Source organism: Eleutherodactylus coqui, chromosome 9 (genome assembly GCF_035609145.1).
Source record: "Eleutherodactylus coqui strain aEleCoq1 chromosome 9, aEleCoq1.hap1, whole genome shotgun sequence".
NCBI lineage: Eukaryota > Metazoa > Chordata > Amphibia > Anura > Eleutherodactylidae > Eleutherodactylus > Eleutherodactylus coqui.
The window spans coordinates 173,110,040-173,129,052 of NC_089845.1; the positions used below are offsets into that span (position 1 = coordinate 173,110,040).

The 19,013-nt window shown below is 53.5% G+C and overlaps 1 protein-coding gene across 4 annotated transcripts in view; it reads right to left on the reverse strand.

The window, feature by feature from the left end:
• ASAP1 (ArfGAP with SH3 domain, ankyrin repeat and PH domain 1) overlaps window positions 1-19,013 on the reverse strand; it is a 403,335-nt gene that overhangs the window by 15,504 nt on the left and 368,818 nt on the right. For 2 of the 4 annotated variants that reach the window (XM_066578796.1, XM_066578797.1), the window contains 8 exons: window positions 13,573-13,664; window positions 13,311-13,497; window positions 12,163-12,248; window positions 8,510-8,625; window positions 6,839-6,906; window positions 6,641-6,748; window positions 6,138-6,360; window positions 3,841-3,999 (listed from right to left, as the gene is read on the reverse strand). In XM_066578796.1, coding sequence (XP_066434893.1) covers window positions 3,841-3,999; window positions 6,138-6,360; window positions 6,641-6,748; window positions 6,839-6,906; window positions 8,510-8,625; window positions 12,163-12,248; window positions 13,311-13,497; window positions 13,573-13,664 — 1,039 coding nt within the window. The remainder of the gene's footprint in view (window positions 1-3,840; window positions 4,000-6,137; window positions 6,361-6,640; window positions 6,749-6,838; window positions 6,907-8,509; window positions 8,626-12,162; window positions 12,249-13,310; window positions 13,498-13,572; window positions 13,665-19,013) is intronic. The other 2 variants (XM_066578799.1, XM_066578798.1) reach the window with 1 other exon arrangement.

The following is a 19,013-nucleotide window of genomic DNA, read 5'->3' on the forward strand; positions in this document are numbered from 1 at the left end:
TATACCGTCACTGCGGCTCCTAACAGACACAGTGCAGCGCGGCATGCTATACCGTCACTGTGGCTCCTAACAGACACAGTGCAGCGCGGCATGCTATACCGTCACTGCGGCTCCTAACAGACACAGTGCAGCGCGGCACGCTATACCGTCACTGCGACTCCTAACCGACACAGTGCAGCGGGGCATGCTATACCGTCACTGCGACTCCTAACAGACACAGTGCAGCGCGGCATGCTATACCGTCACTGCGGCTCCTAACAGACACAGTGCAGTGCGGCACGCTATACCGTCACTGCAGCTCCGAACCGACACACTGCAGTGCGGCACGCTATACCGTCACTGCGGCTCCTAACAGACACAGTGCAGCGCGGCACGCTATACCGTCACTGCGGCTCCTAACCGACACAGTGCAGCGGGGCACGCTATACCATCACTGCGGCTCCTAACCGACACAGTGCAGCGGGGCATGCTATACCGTCACTGCGACTCCTAACAGACACAGTGCAGCGGGGCATGCTATACCGTCACTGCGACTCCTAACAGACACAGTGCAGCGCGGCATGCTATACCGTCACTGCGGCTCCTAACAGACACAGTGCAGCGCGGCACGCTATACCGTCACTGCGGCTCCTAACAGAGACAGTGCAGCGCGGCACGCTATACCGTCACTGCGGATCCTAACAGACACAGTGCAGTGCAGCACGCTATACCGTCACTGCAGCTCCGAACCAACACACTGCAGTGCGGCACGCTATACCGTCACTGCGGCTCCTAACAGACACAGTGCAGCGCGGCACGCTATACCGTCACTGCGGCTCCTAACCGACACAGTGCAGCGGGGCATGCTATACCATCACTGCGACTCTTAACAGACACAGTGCAGTGCGGCACGCTATACCGTCACTGCGACTCTTAACAGACACAGTGCAGCGCGGCATGCTATACCGTCACTGCGGCTCCTAACGGACACAGTGCAGCGCGGCACGCTATACCGTCACTGCGGCTCCTAACCGACACAGTGCAGCGCGGCACGCTATACAGTCACTGCGGCTCCTAACAGACACAGTGCAGCGCGGCACGCTATACCGTCACTGCGGCTCCTAACAGACACAGTGCAGCGCGGCACGCTATACCGTCACTGCGGCTCCGAACCGACACACTGCAGTGCGGCACGCTATACCGTCACTGCGGCTCCTAACAGACACAGTGCAGTGCGGCACGCTATACCGTTACTGCAGCTCCGAACCGACACACTGCAGCGCGGCACGCTATACCGTCACTGCGGCTCCTAACAGACACAGTGCAGCGAGGCACGCTATACCGTCACTGCGGCTCCTAACCGACACAGTGCAGCGGGGCATGCTATACCGTCACTGCGGCTCCTAACAGACACAGTGCAGCGCGGCATGCTATACCGTCACTGCGGCTCCCAACAGACACAGTGCAGCGCGGCACGCTATACCGTCACTGCGGCTCCTAACAGACACAGTGCAGCGGGGCACGCTATACCGTCTCCGCGGCTCCTAACCGACACAGTGCAGCGCGGCACGCTATACCGTCACTGCGGCTCCTAACGGACACAGTGCAGCGCGGCACGCTATACCGTCACTGCGGCTCCTAACAGACACAGTGCAGCGCGGCACGCTATACCGTCACCGCGGCTCCTAACAGACACAGTGCAGTGCGGCACGCTATACCGTCACTGCGGCTCCGAACCGACACACTGCAGTGCGGCACGCTATACCGTCACTGCGGCTCCTAACAGACACAGTGCAGCGCGGCACGCTATACCGTCACTGCGGCTCCTAACGGACACAGTGCAGCGCGGCACGCTATACCGTCACTGCGGCTCCTAACGGGGACAGTGCAGCGCGCCACGCTATACCGTCACTGCGGCTCCGAACCGACACACTGCAGTGCGGCACGCTATACCGTCACTGCGGATCCTAACAGACAGTGCAGTGCGGCACGCTATACCGTCACTGCGGCTCCTAACAGACACAGTGCAGCGCGGCACGCTATACCGTCACTGCGGATCCTAACAGACACAGTGCAGTGCGGCACGCTATACCGTCACTGCGGCTCCGAACCGGCACACTGCAGTGCGGCACGCTATACCGTCACTGCGGCTCCTAACAGGCACAGTGCAGCGCGGCACGCTATACCGTCACTGCGGCTCCTAACAGACACAGTGCAGTGCGGCACGCTATACCGTCACTGCGGCTCCTAACAGACACAGTGCAGTGCGGCACGCTATACCGTCACTGCGGCTCCTAACAGACACAGTGCAGCGCGGCACGCTATACCGTCACTGCGGCTCCTAACCGACACAGTGCAGCATGGCATGCTATACCGTCACTGCGGCTCCGAACCGACACACTGCAGTGCGGCACGCTATACCGTCACTGCGGCTCCGAACCGACACACTGCAGTGCGGCACGCTATACCGTCACTGCGGCTCCTAACAGACACAGTGCAGCGCGGCACGCTATACCGTCTCCGCGGCTCCTAACAGACACAGTGCAGCGCGGCACGCTATACCGTCACTGCGGATCCTAACAGACACAGTGCAGTGCGGCACGCTATACCGTCACTGCGGCTCCGAACCGACACACTGCAGTGCGGCACGCTATACCGTCACTGCGGCTCCTAACAGACACAGTGCAGCGCGGCACGCTATACCGTCACTGCGGCTCCTAACAGACACAGTGCAGTGCGGCACGCTATACCGTCACTGCGGCTCCTAACAGACACAGTGCAGCGCGGCACGCTATACCGTCTCCACGGCTCCTAACAGACACAGTGCAGCGGGGCACGCTATACCGTCACTGCGGCTCCTAACAGACACAGTGCAGCGCGGCACGCTATACCGTCACTGCGGCTCCTAACGGACACAGTGCAGTGCGGCACGCTATACCGTCACTGCGGCTCCTAACAGACACAGTGCAGCGCGGCACGCTATACCGTCACTGCGGCTCCTAACAGACACAGTGCAGCGCGGCACGCTATACCGTCTCCACGGCTCCTAACAGACACAGTGCAGCGGGGCACGCTATACCGTCACTGCGGCTCCTAACAGACACAGTGCAGCGCGGCACGCTATACCGTCACTGCGGCTCCTAACGGACACAGTGCAGTGCGGCACGCTATACCGTCACTGCGGCTCCTAACAGACACAGTGCAGCGCGGCACGCTATACCGTCACTGCGGCTCCTAACAGACACAGTGCAGCGCGGCACGCTATACCGTCACTGCGGCTCCTAACGGACACAGTGCAGTGCGGCACGCTATACCGTCACTGCGGCTCCTAACAGACACAGTGCAGCGGGGCACGCTATACCGTCACTGCGGCTCCTAACAGACACAGTGCAGCGCGGCACGCTATACCGTCACTGCGGCTCCTAACGGACAAAGTGCAGCGCGGCACGCTATACCGTCACTGCGGCTCCTAACGGACACAGTGCAGTGCGGCACGCTATACCGTCACTGCGGCTCCTAACAGACACAGTGCAGCGCGGCACGCTATACCGTCACTGCGGCTCCTAACAGACACAGTGCAGCGCGGCACGCTATACCGTCTCTGCGGCTCCTATCTATCCCCCCTGACCACAGCATTTCAGGAGTCCTAGCTCTGGGAGTTACGGAGACGGCGTTGTGTGTTGCAGGTTGCAGCGGTCGGACCTGCACCGATCCGGTGGATGCGCCATCAAGTCCGAGATGGGAAAGCGCTTTTATGACACCAGAAGCATCTGTTCGCGTGAGCAGAATAGCAGGAGAGCGACAGAGACCCTCAGGAAGGGGAAGTAAAGCTGAGAGCAGAGACAGAGTCCGGCAACTCACCCCAGGATACCGAGCCCTTACTATGAGGGAGCGGGCTTGGCGGATCAGAGAGCGTTCGCTTGTGTCCGGGGGGCGGGGGCGGAGCTTTCTTCTTGGATAAGGTGGAGCTGCTGTTAGGGGTCTGAGTGCTTACAGGGAGGGCGAACAGACCGGGTGGAGCTAGAAAAGCACACAAAAGTCTTACTAACAGTGACTGAACAGGAGTGAAAGCAAATCATAAGTGGTGCCGGCGCCGCTGCGCACATTACAGGAGCTCCGGCAAGCAGGTGGACTCCACACAATGCGGAGCAGACGGTTCTGTAGCTTCCCATAGAGGTGAGTGGCCACCATTCATTCTCAAGGTGACGGCTGTTCTCAGTGCGGTCCAGGGGTGACCTACATTACGGCACCATGGCTGCAAGCAGTGCTATAAATGCCCCCTGCCGCTCTGCAGTCATACTGTATAAATGTCCCCGCTGCTCCGCAGTTATACGCTATAAATGTCCCCGCTGCTCCGCAGTTATACGCTATAAATGTCCCCTGCCGCTCTGCAGTCATACTGTATAAATGCCCCCTGCCGCTCTGCAGTCATACTGTATAAATGCCCCCTGCCGCTCTGCAGTCATACTGTATAAATGCCCCCTGCCGCTCTGCAGTCATACTGTATAAATGTCCCCTGCCGCTCTGCAGTCATACTGTATAAATGCCCCCTGCCGCTCTGCAGTCATACTGTATAAATGTCCCCTGCCGCTCTGCAGTCATACTGTATAAATGTCCCCGCTGCTCCGCAGTTATACGCTATACATGCCTGCCGCTGCTCCACAGTTATACGCTATAAATGCCCCCTGCCGCTCTGCAGTCATATGGTATAAATGCCCCCCGTCGCTCCGCAGTAACACAGTATTATCCCCCCCGCCCGCGCAGTAATACGCTATAAATTGGTTCCACAATTACATGCTATAAATGCCCCCCCCCCCCCCCGCCGCTCTGCGGTAATGCGCTATAAATCTTCCTAACTGCTCCGGAGGTATGCCGTATAGGTGACCCCCGCTGCTCCGCAGTTATATGCCTCTTGGCTAGTGTGAACATTCCATTGTCCTCCTTGCAGCTAGTGTAAACATTCCATGCTTCTCCTCTTGGTTAGTGTAAACATTCTATTCTTCTCCTTGCAGATAGTGTAAATATGCCATTGTTCTCCACGCAGCTAATGTAAACATTCCATTGTTCTCCTCACCGCTAATGTAAAAGTTCTATTGTTCTCCTCGCGGCTAGTGTAAACATTCTATTCTTCTCCTTGCAGATAGTGTAAATATGCCATTGTTCTCCATGCAGCTAGTGTAAACATTGCATTGTTCTCCATGCAGCTAGTGTAAACATTGCATTGTTCTCCTCGCGGCTAGTGTAAACATTGCATTGTTCTCCTCGCGGCTAGTGTAAACATTGCATTGTTCTCCTCGCGGCTAGTGTAAACATTGCATTGTTCTCCTCGCGGCTAGTGTAAACATTGCATTGTTCTCCTGGCGGCTAGTGTAAACATTACATTGTTCTCCTGGCGGCTAGTGTAAACATTGCATTGTTCTCCTCGTGGCTAGTGTAAACATCCTGCAGTCTTTTGAAAGATGAGTGAAATTCAGTGGCTAAATGTTGGATTTAATGAGACATAATATTGATAGTTCAAACGCCAACTGCCCGATGCCGGCGTTTACATGTAAAGATTATCGCTCATTTTCGGTCGTTTGTGCGAATTTTGAGCAATCATTGTTGCATGTAAAAGGGCCTTTAGAGAGGAATCTGCTCTCAGGAAATCGTCATAGAAAACTACACATTGCTTGCTCGCAGTTTACAAAATCTCTGCTTGCTGTCGTTCAATAAGAATCGGGATTGTGCACTTCAAATGGATAACAATCCATTGTGGTCATGTGATGGACACGCAGCTGGACTGAGATCCCTACTAGATGACAGTAAGCAGAGATCCTGAACGGATATAGAAAATATAATGGAGAACATCTTATTTGCTGCAGCTGGAATGCCCCTTTAATCAGGCGAGGGGTTCAAATTGCCTGCGGCTAAAGCAGACTTCTGTCTCTACATGGACCGTGCATCATCCACCTAGATAATAATAATAATAATCTTTATTTGTATAGCGCCAACATATTCCGCAGCGCTTACATAGACAGGGGGAATACAGAAAGACAAAATACAAACATTACAGAACCACGGTTACATATAGTAATCAGTTGATGGAAACAATAGATGGTACATAAATCCACGGCGGAGACCAGAAGAACATGAAGTGACACCCCTTCTTATTCACATACCTTTGCCTGCATTCCTGGGGGGCAGTGGAGGTGCGTCAGTGATGGGGGACGTTGGGGAGTCGGTGCTGGTGGACATGAAGTTGGTGAAGGCTCCGTACGACAGCCGCTGCTTATCCCGTGGAGTGCTGAAGCCCGGCAGAGACAGCTTGTCTTGAGGGGAGATGCTGGAAGAATGGCAGAAGCTCTGGGGTCTCGGGGAGCGCTCCTTCTTGATTGGACTTGGCTATGTGAGAACAAGAAAAAAGTGTGTCCAGAGTGTCCTCCACTGTGCGTCACATCTACAACAGACGCCTACATCTCAGCTTCCTGGAGTGCCATACTGGGGAGGGGGTAATAGGCACAGCTCTCTTCATTCATGTCTATGGGAGTTACACACCCCTCCATCTGCTGCCGGGGAGGGGGATCAGACATGCTGATTTCAGGAAGCTCCGTCCTTCGCTGCGCTATTAGAGTGGGCTCTCCATGAGACCGGTTTACGGGGGAGTAATAAGTGGAAGTGTCACCTTATCGTCCAAGTCGTCATCGCTCTCGTCGATCTCCTCCAGCCGCAGGTTCCAGTCGTACTCCACATGGATATGTGGGTTCAGTTTACCGGCCGCGGCCTGAGAAAGCTGAAGGTAAACACATAAATGAAGCTCCCATCATCCACCTCCGGGGTCAGCGCACAAGACAACACATAAGGGGGTTGGAGCGCCACTCACCAGCTCCTCACACTGCGCTACTTTTAATCGCTTTGCCGTGTCAAACGCCGTCTCACCAAGCTGGTTGACTGCAAGAGAGTAGAAGAAGATCAGACATACCAGCCGCTCCTCCATCATACCCACCTCTCTCCTAACCTCGGGGTTTGAGTTACCTAGAGTAATAGTCACCCAAGAGCACTGACAGCAGCCACTAGGGGGAGCTGCTCTATATACATGGATATTGTTCCCATCAACTTCCATGGTATTGCCAGGTCAGAGCGAACAGAGACGGAGTGATCGATGATGTGATCCATACAGTGAGTGCCCCCTAGTTGCGTCTCTGCTCCAATCGGAATGGCGTCGACATACAGGGATTGTGTTAACGGTCCAAATTACCCGGCACCCATTCTATCATCTCTGCTGTACAGGGTAACCAGCACCCATTCTATCATCTCTTCTGCCCTACAGGGTGACCAGCACCCATTCTATCATCTCTTCTGCCCTACAGGGTGACCAGCACCCATTCTATCATCTCTTCTGCCCTACAGGGTAACCAGCACCCATTCTATCATCTCTGCTGCCCTACAGGGTAACCAGCACCTATTCTATCATCTTTGCTGGCCTACAGGGTGACCAGCACCCGTTCTATCATCTCTGCTGGCCTACAGGGTGACCAGCACCTATTCTATCATCTCTGCTGCCCTACAGGGTGACCAGCACCCATTCTATCATCTCTGCTGCCCTACAGGGTAACCAGCACCCATTCTATCATCTCTGCTGCCCTACAGGGTAACCAGCACCTATTCTATCATCTCTGCTGGCCTACAGGGTGACCAGCACCTATTCTATCATCTTTGCTGGCCTACAGGGTGACCAGCACCCGTTCTATCATCTCTGCTGGCCTACAGGGTGACCAGCACCCATTCTATCATCTCTGCTGCCCTACAGGGTGACCAGCACCCATTCTATCATCTCTGCTGCCCTACAGGGTAACCAGCACCCATTCTATCATCTCTGCTGCCCTACAGGGTAACCAGCACCCATTCTATCATCTCTGCTGCCCTACAGGGTAACCAGCACCCATTCTATCATCTCCGCCGGCTGTACAGGGTAACCAGCACCCATTCTATCATCTCTGCTGGCCTACAGGGTAACCAGCACCTATTCTATCATCTCTGCTGGCCTACAGGGTAACCAGCACCCATTCTATCATCTCTGCTGCCCTACAGGGTAACCAGCACCCATTCTATCATCTCTGCTGCCCTACAGGGTAACCAGCACCCATTCTATCATCTCCGCCGGCTGTACAGGGTAACCAGCACCCATTCTATCATCTCTGCTGGCCTACAGGGTAACCAGCACCTATTCTATCATCTCTGCTGGCCTACAGGGTAACCAGCACCCATTCTATCATCTCTGCTGCCCTACAGGGTAACCAGCACCCATTCTATCATCTCTGCTGCCCTACAGGGTAACCAGCACCCATTCTATCATCTCTGCTGCCCTACAGGGTAACCAGCACCCATTCTATCATCTCCGCCGGCTGTACAGGGTAACCAGCACCAATTCTATCATCTCTGCTGGCCTAGCAGGACAATTGTGACTGCAGCTTTGGAGCTGAGTGGAGTAAGAAGACTGACACTATGCACACAGCAGGCCACCGGGCGTTGGCGGCACGGACGCTCTTCTCACCCAGGTCGATAGTTGGTTTTCCCCTCAGAAGCAGCTTGAGGCATTCGGGCTTGCTGTAGATGCAGCAGTAGTGCAGCGCCGTGTTGCCTTTTGCAGTCGGTTTATCTAAGTTTCCACTGTGGACAGAGACATGAGAAGAAGATGAACAAGCGGTAACAGAAGCCGTCAGCCCCTCATCTGCAGGACTGCAGCTCGTTACACCCATCTGTGCAGACCCCAAACCTCTTCACAGCTAATCAGATGGTCTTTACAGACGGGGAGAACACAGGAGTCAGAGGAGGCAGTAATAACCCAGGGGAGCGGAGGATAAGAAGGTGCATGCAGAGTGCGGCACACGCATACACACAGGGCGCGGCACACGCATACACACAGGGCGCGGCACACGCATACACACAGGGCGCGGCACACACACAGGGCGCGGCACACGCATACACACAGGGCGCGGCACACGCATACACACAGGGCGCGGCACACGCATACACACAGGGCGCGGCACACACACAGGGCGCGGCACACGCATACACACAGGGCGCGGCACACGCATACACACAGGGCGCGGCACACGCATACACACAGGGCGCGGCACACCCATACAGGGCGCGGTACACATACACACAGGGCGCGGTACACATACACACAGGGCACGGCACACACATACACACAGGGCACGGCACACGCATACACACAGGGCGCGGCACACGCATACACACAGGGCGCGGCACACGCATACACACAGGGCGCGGCACACCCATACAGGGCGCGGTACACATACACACAGGGCACGGCACACACATACACACAGGGCACGGCACACACATACACACAGGGCACGGCACACACATACACACAGGGCACGGCACACACAGGGCACGGCACACACAGGGCACGGCACACACAGGGCACGGCACACACAGGGCACGGCACACACAGGGCACGGCACACACAGGGCACGGCACACACATACACACAGGGCACGGCACACACATACACACAGGGCACGGCACACACATACACACAGGGCACGGCACACACATACACACAGGGCACGGCACACACATACACACAGGGCACGGCACACACATACACACAGGGCACGGCACACACATACACACAGGGCACGGCACACACATACACAGGGCACGGCACACACATACACACACACGGAGCATGGTACACATATACACAGGGCACGGCATACACACACACGGAGCATGATACACATATACACAGGGCACAGCACACACATACACAGGGCACGGCACACACATACACAGGGCACGGCACACACATACACAGGGCACGGCACGCATATACAAAGGGCACGGCACGCGCATACAAAGGGCACGGCACGCACATACACACACACGGAGCATGATACACACATACACAGGGCACGGCACACATATACAAAGGGCACGGCACACACATACACAGGGCACGGCACGCATATACAAAGGGCACGGCACGCACATACAAAGGGCACGGCACGCACATACAAAGGGCACGGCACGCACATACAAAGGGCACGGCACGCACATACAAAGGGCACGGCACGCACATACACACACGGAGCATGATACACATATACACAGGGCACGGCACACACATACACACCAGCCGTGGTTGTGAACAAGCAGATATGAGATGCGATGGGGTGCAGTGGGAAGAAGGGGGTCGAGTTTCCAAGGGGGAGTGTAGAAGAGGAGTAGATGGAGAAAAGCTTAGATCTCGCTTAAAACTGTGGGTGTCTGAAATTAGCCTGATTGTCCGGTGTTGCGCGTTCTAGAGATCTGGAGTGGGAGGTCCGGAGAGAGGAGTGGAGAGCACAGGTAAGGGAGGTGCAGCGCTGTGGAGAGCTTCATGCATGAGAGTGATGGCTAGAAATGCACTCTATATTTGATGGGCAAGCAGGAGAGTCAGCAGTACAGGGCGGAGGTGGAGGCACCGTCAGAAGCGCCGTCCGCGGTACAGGGCGGAGGCGTAATCAGAACCGCCGTCCGGGGCACAGGGCGGAGGGCGCAGCGCCGTCCGCCGTCCGGGGCACAGGGCGGAGCGCCGTCCGCGGCACAGGGCGGAGGGCGCAGCGCCGTCCGCGGCACAGGGCGGAGGGCGCAGCGCCGTCCGCGGCACAGGGCGGAGGGCGCAGCGCCGTCCGCGGCACAGGGCGCAGCGCCGTCAGCGGCACAGGGCGGAGGGCGCAGCGCCGTCCGCGGCACAGGGCGGAGGGCGCAGCGCCGTCCGCGGCACAGGGCGGAGGGCCGTCAGCGGCACAGGGCGGAGGGCCGTCAGCGGCACAGGGCGGAGGGCCGTCAGCGGCACAGGGCGGAGGGCCGTCAGCGGCACAGGGCGGAGGGCCGTCAGCGGCACAGGGCGGAGGGCCGTCAGCGGCACAGGGCGGAGGGCCGTCAGCGGCACAGGGCGGAGGGCCGTCAGCGGCACAGGGCGCAGCCCCGTCAGCGGCACAGGGCGCAGCCCCGTCAGCGGCACAGGGCGGAGGGCGCAGCCCCGTCAGCGGCACAGGGCGGAGGGCGCAGCCCCGTCAGCGGCACAGGGCGGAGGGCGCAGCCCCGTCAGCGGCACAGGGCGGAGGGCGCAGCCCCGTCAGCGGCACAGGGCGGAGGGCGCAGCCCCGTCAGCGGCACAGGGCGGAGGGCGCAGCCCCGTCAGCGGCACAGGGTGGAGGCGCAGCCCCGTCAGCGGCACAGGGTGGAGGCGCAGCGCCGTTAGCGGCACAGGGCGGAGGGCGCAGCCCCGTCAGCGGCACAGGGTGGAGGCGCAGCGCCGTTAGCGGCACAGGGCGGAGGCGCAGCGCAGGACAGAAAGATTAGCCTGGCTGCTGCATTCCGGATGGATTGGAGAGGGAGGAATTTAGTGTGGAGAAGCTGAAGGTTTGCTACAATTGTATCCAGTCCTGAGATAAACCGCTTGGACACAAGATGGATACATTGTAGAGATTTGTGCTGCTGATGTATTGTGGATGTAACTGTAACTAAACCTCAGCTGTGAGAAGTGCGAGGTCCGTACATTACATTCAGAACAAGAATCATCTCAATCCCTGACAGCAAGTAACTTGATGTTCATATGCAAAGCAGGAAGATACACTGTAAAGGCCACCCTGGATTACAGAAACAGCGCCACACCTGTGCATGGGTTGACAGTGCAGCTCCACTCCATTAAAGTGAATCACACAGAGCTGCAATACCACCTACAGCCACAAGGCAGGTATGGCGCTGTTTTTGGAAGGAAGCAGCCATGTTTTTCTAATCCTAGACAATACCTGAGGTTTGGCAGTCACACCCCATTTATCAACTTCCATACAGATCTAAAGGTGATGTCTACCGTAGATCAGAAAATGGATTTAAATACACCATATAATTGAATTTAGAGTTAATAGAAAGGGGTCTCTGTCGGATCCCGCACCTCTTGGAGAGCGGTTATATAGAGCGACTCTCTGTTGGACTGTCCTGTACCACACAGAAAATCCATTGATGTAAATGTGTAATACTTCATTTCACCTGTGGGGGCGCTGCAGTGAAACGGAACACTTGTCCATGGGCTCCCACAAGGATCACAGCTGATTGTTGGGATTTCGACTAACAACACTACAAGAATGCTGACAAAAACCTGACTGGTAAAGGCACAATGATTCTCACCAGTTCTGTACCAAGAAGTCCACCAAGGGGAGGGTCGTGTGGTCGGCGGTGCGCACTGCGAGGTGGAGAGCTGTTTCACCCGGCTCCTGCAAGACACAACGTGACTGTGAGCAGCGACCCTCCCACATCACCTACCTCTTAACCAGGGAACACGAGAATATAGGCTGCAATGCACTATTGAGGGGGTCATCATCATCACATCCCTTGCACTTAACCCCTTCATGACCAGAGATTTTTAATTTTCGCTTTTCATTTCCACCCCATTCATTCTCCCATTATATGGCTGTATGAGGGCTTCTTGTTCTGAAGGATGAGGTGTGTTTTTTAATGGTACATTTAAAAATACTGAAAAACTTTTACTAATTGATCTGGAATACTGGGTCCAGTGCTGGGGTGTAAGAGAAGCATCGAGTCTAGATCACATGGGGTCATTATCCCCTCTACTCTTCCTTAGTCAGACCTCATCAGGAATACCGGGTCCAGTGCTGGGGTGTATTAAGAGAAGCATAGAGTCTAGATCACGTGAGGTCATTATCCCCTCTACTCTTCCTTAGTCAGACCTCATCTGGAATACTGGGTCCAGTGCTGGGGTGTAAGAGAAGCATCGAGTCTAGATCACGTGAGGTCATTATCCCCCTCTACTCTTCCTTAGTCAGACCTCTTCTGGAATACTCGGTCCAGTTCTGGGCACCCCACTTTATAAAGACATAGACAAACTGCAGCAAGTTCAGAGAAGAGTTACCAAGATGGTGAGCGGTCTACAAATCATGTCCTATGAGGAACGGTTAAAGGATCTGGGAATGTTTAGCAGAAGAGAAGGCTGAGAGGAGACCTAATAGCTGTCTACAAATATCTGAAGGGCTGTCACAGTGCAGAGGGATCAGCCCTATTCTCATCTGCACAAGGAAATACTAGAAGCAATGGGATGCAACTGAAAGGGAGGAGACACAGATTAGATATTAGACAGTGAGGGGGATCAATGAGTGGAACAGGTTGCCACAGGAGGTGGGGAGTTCTCCTTCAATGGAAGTGTTCAAACAAAGGCTGGACAGACATCTGTCTGGGATGATCTAGTGATCCTGCACTGAGCAGGGGGTCGGACCCGATGACCCTTCCAACTCTACCATTCTAGGATACATTCTCCTTACCAGCCCCGATTCTAACAGTGGTTCCAGGATCTCCACCCCTTCTGCATAGACTTGGATTAGTGCAAGTAAGTCCCTTGATTTCACAGCCTCCAGCAGCTCGCTCTGCTTCTCGGCCCCTGAAGAGCACATCCTCCGGCAGAACTTGTGCTCCACGTACTTTGCTGTGATGTATTCTTTACGCGCCGTCCTATTGGGGTACATTTATATTTCAGTGCCATCATCAGAACCTGCTCATTGCTACACATCTGATCGCACTACTTACATATCGCTGGAAGGAGAAGGTTTGGGTGACGGAGACGGTAGATTCCCTTCCATAATTTCATTGAAGCTATTGTTTCCTACATTCTTGGCCAGCTAAAAACAAGCAAAACACGAGAGGATCAGGAGCAAACCGAGGCGTCACACACAGCAAGGTGATGGAACCCCGCGGTCCACGTGTTAAAGGGATTTCATCTCGGTAAATGACTTATAGTTACACCTTAAACACACTAAAAATACAAACAGAGTGGAGTCACCATGTACAGCATTACTTATCTTGTATTATATCCCAGAGCTGCACTCACTATTCTGCTGCTGGAGTCACTGCGTACATACATTACTTATTCTGTACTGATCCTGAGTTACATCCTGTATTATACCCCAGAGCTGCACTCACTATTCTGCTGGTGGAGTCACTGTGTACATACATTACTTATCCTGTACTGATCCTGACTTACATCCTGTATTATACACCAGAGCTGCACTCACTATTCTGCTGGTGGAGTCACTGTGTTCATACATTACTTATCCTGTACTGATCCTGAGTTACATCCTGTATTATACTCCAGAGCTGCACTCACTATTCTGCTGGTGGAGTCACTGTGTACATACATTACTTATCCTGTACTGATCCTGAGTTACATCCTGTATTATACACCAGAGCTGCACTCACTATTCTGCTGGTGGAGTCACTGTGTACATACATTACTTATCCTGTACTGATCCTGACTTACATCCTGTATTATACACCAGAGCTGCACTCACTATTCTGCTGGTGGAGTCACTGTGTTCATACATTACTTATCCTGTACTGATCCTGAGTTACATCCTGTATTATACACCAGAGCTGCACTCACTATTCTGCTGGTGGAGTCACTGTGTACATACATTACTTATCCTGTACTGATCCTGAGTTACATCCTGTATTATACTGCAGAGCTGCACTCACTATTCTGCTGGTGGAGTCACTGTGTACATACATTACTTATCCTGTACTGACCCTGAGTTACATCCTGTATTATACCCCAGAGCTGCACTCACTATTCTGCTGGTGGAGTCACTGTGTACATACATTACTTATCCTGTACTGATCCTGAGTTACATCCTGTATTATACTGCAGAGCTGCACTCACTGTTCTGCTGGTGGAGTCACTGTGTACATACATTACTTATCCTGTACTGACCCTGAGTTACATCCTGTATTATACTCCAGAGCTGCACTCACTATTCTGCTGGTGGAGTCACTGTGTACATACATTACTTATTCTGTACTGCTCCTGAGTTACATCCTGTATTATACTGCAGAGCTGCACTCACTATTCTGCTGGTGGAGTCACTATGTACATACATTACTTATCCTGTACTGATCCTGAGTTACATCCTGTATTATACTGCAGAGCTGCACTCACTATTCTGCTGGTGGAGTCACTATGTACATACATTACTTATCCTGTACTGATCCTGACTTACATCCTGTATTATACACCAGAGCTGCACTCACTATTCTGCTGGTGGAGTCACTGTGTTCATACATTACTTATCCTGTACTGATCCTGAGTTACATCCTGTATTATACACCAGAGCTGCACTCACTATTCTGCTGGTGGAGTCACTGTGTACATACATTACTTATCCTGTACTGCTCCTGAGTTACATCCTGTATTATACTGCAGAGCTGCACTCACTATTCTGCTGGTGGAGTCACTGTGTACATACATTACTTATCCTGTACTGACCCTGAGTTACATCCTGTATTATACCCCAGAGCTGCACTCACTATTCTGCTGGTGGAGTCACTGTGTACATACATTACTTATCCTGTACTGATCCTGAGTTACATCCTGTATTATACTGCAGAGCTGCACTCACTGTTCTGCTGGTGGAGTCACTGTGTACATACATTACTTATCCTGTACTGACCCTGAGTTACATCCTGTATTATACTCCAGAGCTGCACTCACTATTCTGCTGGTGGAGTCACTGTGTACATACATTACTTATCCTGTACTGCTCCTGAGTTACATCCTGTATTATACTGCAGAGCTGCACTCACTATTCTGCTGGTGGAGTCACTGTGTACATACATTACTTATCCTGTACTGATCCTGAGTTACATCCTGTAGATCTTTTATTATAAAAGTATGAAACATAACAATAAAAGCAAACTGTAACAATAGTAAATAATAATAATACAACCGTATACAGAGATAAGGCCCTTCACCCAGAGTCCATGGTCCACAAACAAAAGAAACCCCATGTCTGGACTCCCCTCCCCCCTGCCGCACCCTCGCACACACACTCAAAGCAAAACACAATATACCTAAAAGAAGAGCATCCAGCTATCCAGAAGATAAAACTAAAACTACAGGTCCAGCCGTACCGCACTGAAACCCCATCATAAACAAAATTAGGCAATAACGTAAACATAACATATATATATATATACCAATAATTAACTAAATATGAAAATAAAGACCAAGCCAACCGGCATACAAAAATAACTAAAGAAATAGTTTTTCGAAAAATTTTTTTTTTTTTTTTTTTTTTTTTTTTTTTTTTTGGGTCCCCAGTGCAGCTCGGGGGCCATGCCTGCTCCATCAGTCCGTGCCCAGAGTTCTAAAGTTCAGGACGTGCCAAGCCACACCAGGGGTTTTTTTTTTTTAAATATATATAAACTGTACAACACTCTGCCTGCCGCAGCCTGGGGGCCATGCCCGCTCCACCAGTCCGTGCCCAGAGTTCAATGTTCGGGACGTGCCAGGCTACGGCTCAAGGCGTGAAACCACTCCCCCCCAACCCCCCACCCAACCTACCTACCACCCAGAACGTGAATATATACATATAAAAATACAATAACCAATATACATGACATACACGATATATATTAACATAACCCGAAAGCCTAAGGTCGGCTCTCCTGCAGCCCTACTTCACTCCATTTTGCCCAAATCAAAACAAAAAGCTTTATGGTGTACTCACAGCCCGCCACCGGGATTGGAGGTGATAAGCCGGGCACAGATATCACAATGTACTATCCCTTGCATTTTCTCCCTATTCTTTCCCTAATTTGCCCTAGACTGTCCTTAGTCTGCCCCTCAGTCTGACCCTTCATGGAAAACTGTCCCTGCCCTATCCCTCCTCTCTCCCTATCCTGTCCCTCCTCTCTCCCTACTCTGCCCCTAGAAAATTAAGAAAAACAAACTGTCCCTAACGAAATACAAGCCCTCTCCATAGGAGAGAAGCTTTAGATGTGCCCAGCCTCTCATACTCCAAAGAACGCACCTTCACCAGGTCACCCAGGATGTTCCTACATACCGTATCCACGGGGAGGACTTTCAGCTCCGTCGAGATTAAACACCGTGCACTCCAGATGTGGAACCTGACCACTAGGCTAACTAGAAATAAAGTGCAGCGGTCCCTGCCACCAAGGCCTCTGAACGCTCCATAAGCCCACTCCGCATAGGAGAGGTGTGCCAGCTGAGGCCAGCCTATGGAGACCCCTACCCGTTGGTATACCTCTGTATTAAAGGGGCACTGAAGCAGGAAATGCTCCATGCTTTCCAGCACGTCGCTGCACTCCTGACGGGGGCAACCCCTGTCAATCAGAGGCCTGCTCTTCAAGTTACCCCTTACATACAGTCTCCCGTGAAAGCAGCGCCAAGCCAAGTCCCAAAACTTCAAGGGGACCCGGGTTGAATTCAGTAAACGTAACCCTCCCTCCAGGTCCCGACTTGGGCAGTCCTTGAGCGCCAGGGGCTTCTGGAAATGGGTCAACAGGACTCTTTCGTCGAGGAGCCTCCTCGTCAGAGTCCTGATCTCCCACATCCCCAGACCCCACCGGCGTATCACCTTCAGAACCAAGGTAGCGTAAGCCGGGAGATGTCCGTGCTGTGTGCGAAGGTCCTTCACTCGCCCTCCTGTCTCCCATTCCTGGAAGAAGGGCCGAAACCATCCCCTGCAGGAGTAGACCCACGGAGGAGCCCTCTCTTGCCAGAGGTTGCCTATGTTGATCTTAAAAAAAGTGTTTACAAGAAACACCACGGGGTTGACCATAGACAACCCCCCTAGTCTCCTCGTGCGGTATGTAACATCTCTCCTGATCAGGTTCAACCTATTCCCCCACAACATTAGGAAGAACAGGTTGTAGACCCGAGTCCAGAGAGGTTCTGGCAAAATGCATACGCTGCCCAGGTAGATGAATAACGGGAGCAGGTATGTTTTGATCAGGCTAATTCTTTCCCGAAGGGTCAAAGACCAACCCTTCCACTGATTTACCTTGTGAGTTGCACCATCCAGCCTGTCCACCCAATTTTGCATGGGGTAATCCCCCTGGCCGAATTTGATGCCAAGTACTTTTGCTGAAGTTTGGGGCACCGGAAGGGTGTCCGGGAGATCAAACGTAGGATCCCCCCTTCCTAACCAGAGACTTTCACACTTATCCCAGTTGACCATAGACCCGGAAGCTTCCGAGTAGCGGTCCACCTCCGACACCACAAACTCCGCCTCCTCTCTCGAGGACACGAAGAGCGTGACATCATCGGCGTATGCCACTGCCCTCAGGGTAGCCTCCGGCACCGCCCGGTCCATCCCGACCCCTGCTATAGGTCCACAATCAACCCTCCTAAGGAAGGGATCTATCGCAAACGCATACAACAGGGGGCTTAGAGGACAGCCCTGACGGACGCCGGACCCCACCTCAAAAGGGCGGCCGGGCCAACCGTTCACCAGCGGGAAAGTCTCAGCCCCTGCATACAATGTTCGCAGCCAATCAACAAACCCCACTGGCAGGCCGTATCTCAGAAGGACGGACCAGAGGTACTCGTGATTAACCCGATCAAACGCTTTGGCCTGATCCAAGGACAGCAGGTACCCCTCCCAGTGACCAGCCCTACCCTGCTCCACTGCCTCCCGGACACCGAGAACAGCGCTAAAGGTGCTACGGCCTGGAACAGAGCAATGCTGCGCCCCCGAGAGGAGCCGGGGTGCAAACTTGACCAGCCGATTAAACAGCACTTTTGCCAGAACCTTCCTGTCCGTATTGAGAAGCGCTATGGGACGCCAGTTCTCAATACGGCTCGAGTCTTTACCTTTTGACAGAATGATCAAGGCCGACCTCCTCATTGACTTTGGCAGAGTGCCCGAGGAAAGACACTCATTTAATACCTCCGTCAAGAGGGGACTCAAGAGGTCCTTGAAGGTCTTATAATACTCAGATGTTAATCCATCCGGACCTGGCGACTTTTTGGGCCGGAGCCCATCAATCGCCAGTCTAACTTCCTCTTCTCTGATCTCTTTTGTCAAAACGCCAAGAGAGGTGTCTACCCCTGGCCCAGGGACAGCTTCAGCCAGGAAAGCCGACATCACTTCCGAATCTAGATCCCTCTTTCCCAAGAGTTGCGAGTAGTAGGATCTGATGACCTCCAGAATCCCTGATCTGGATCGATT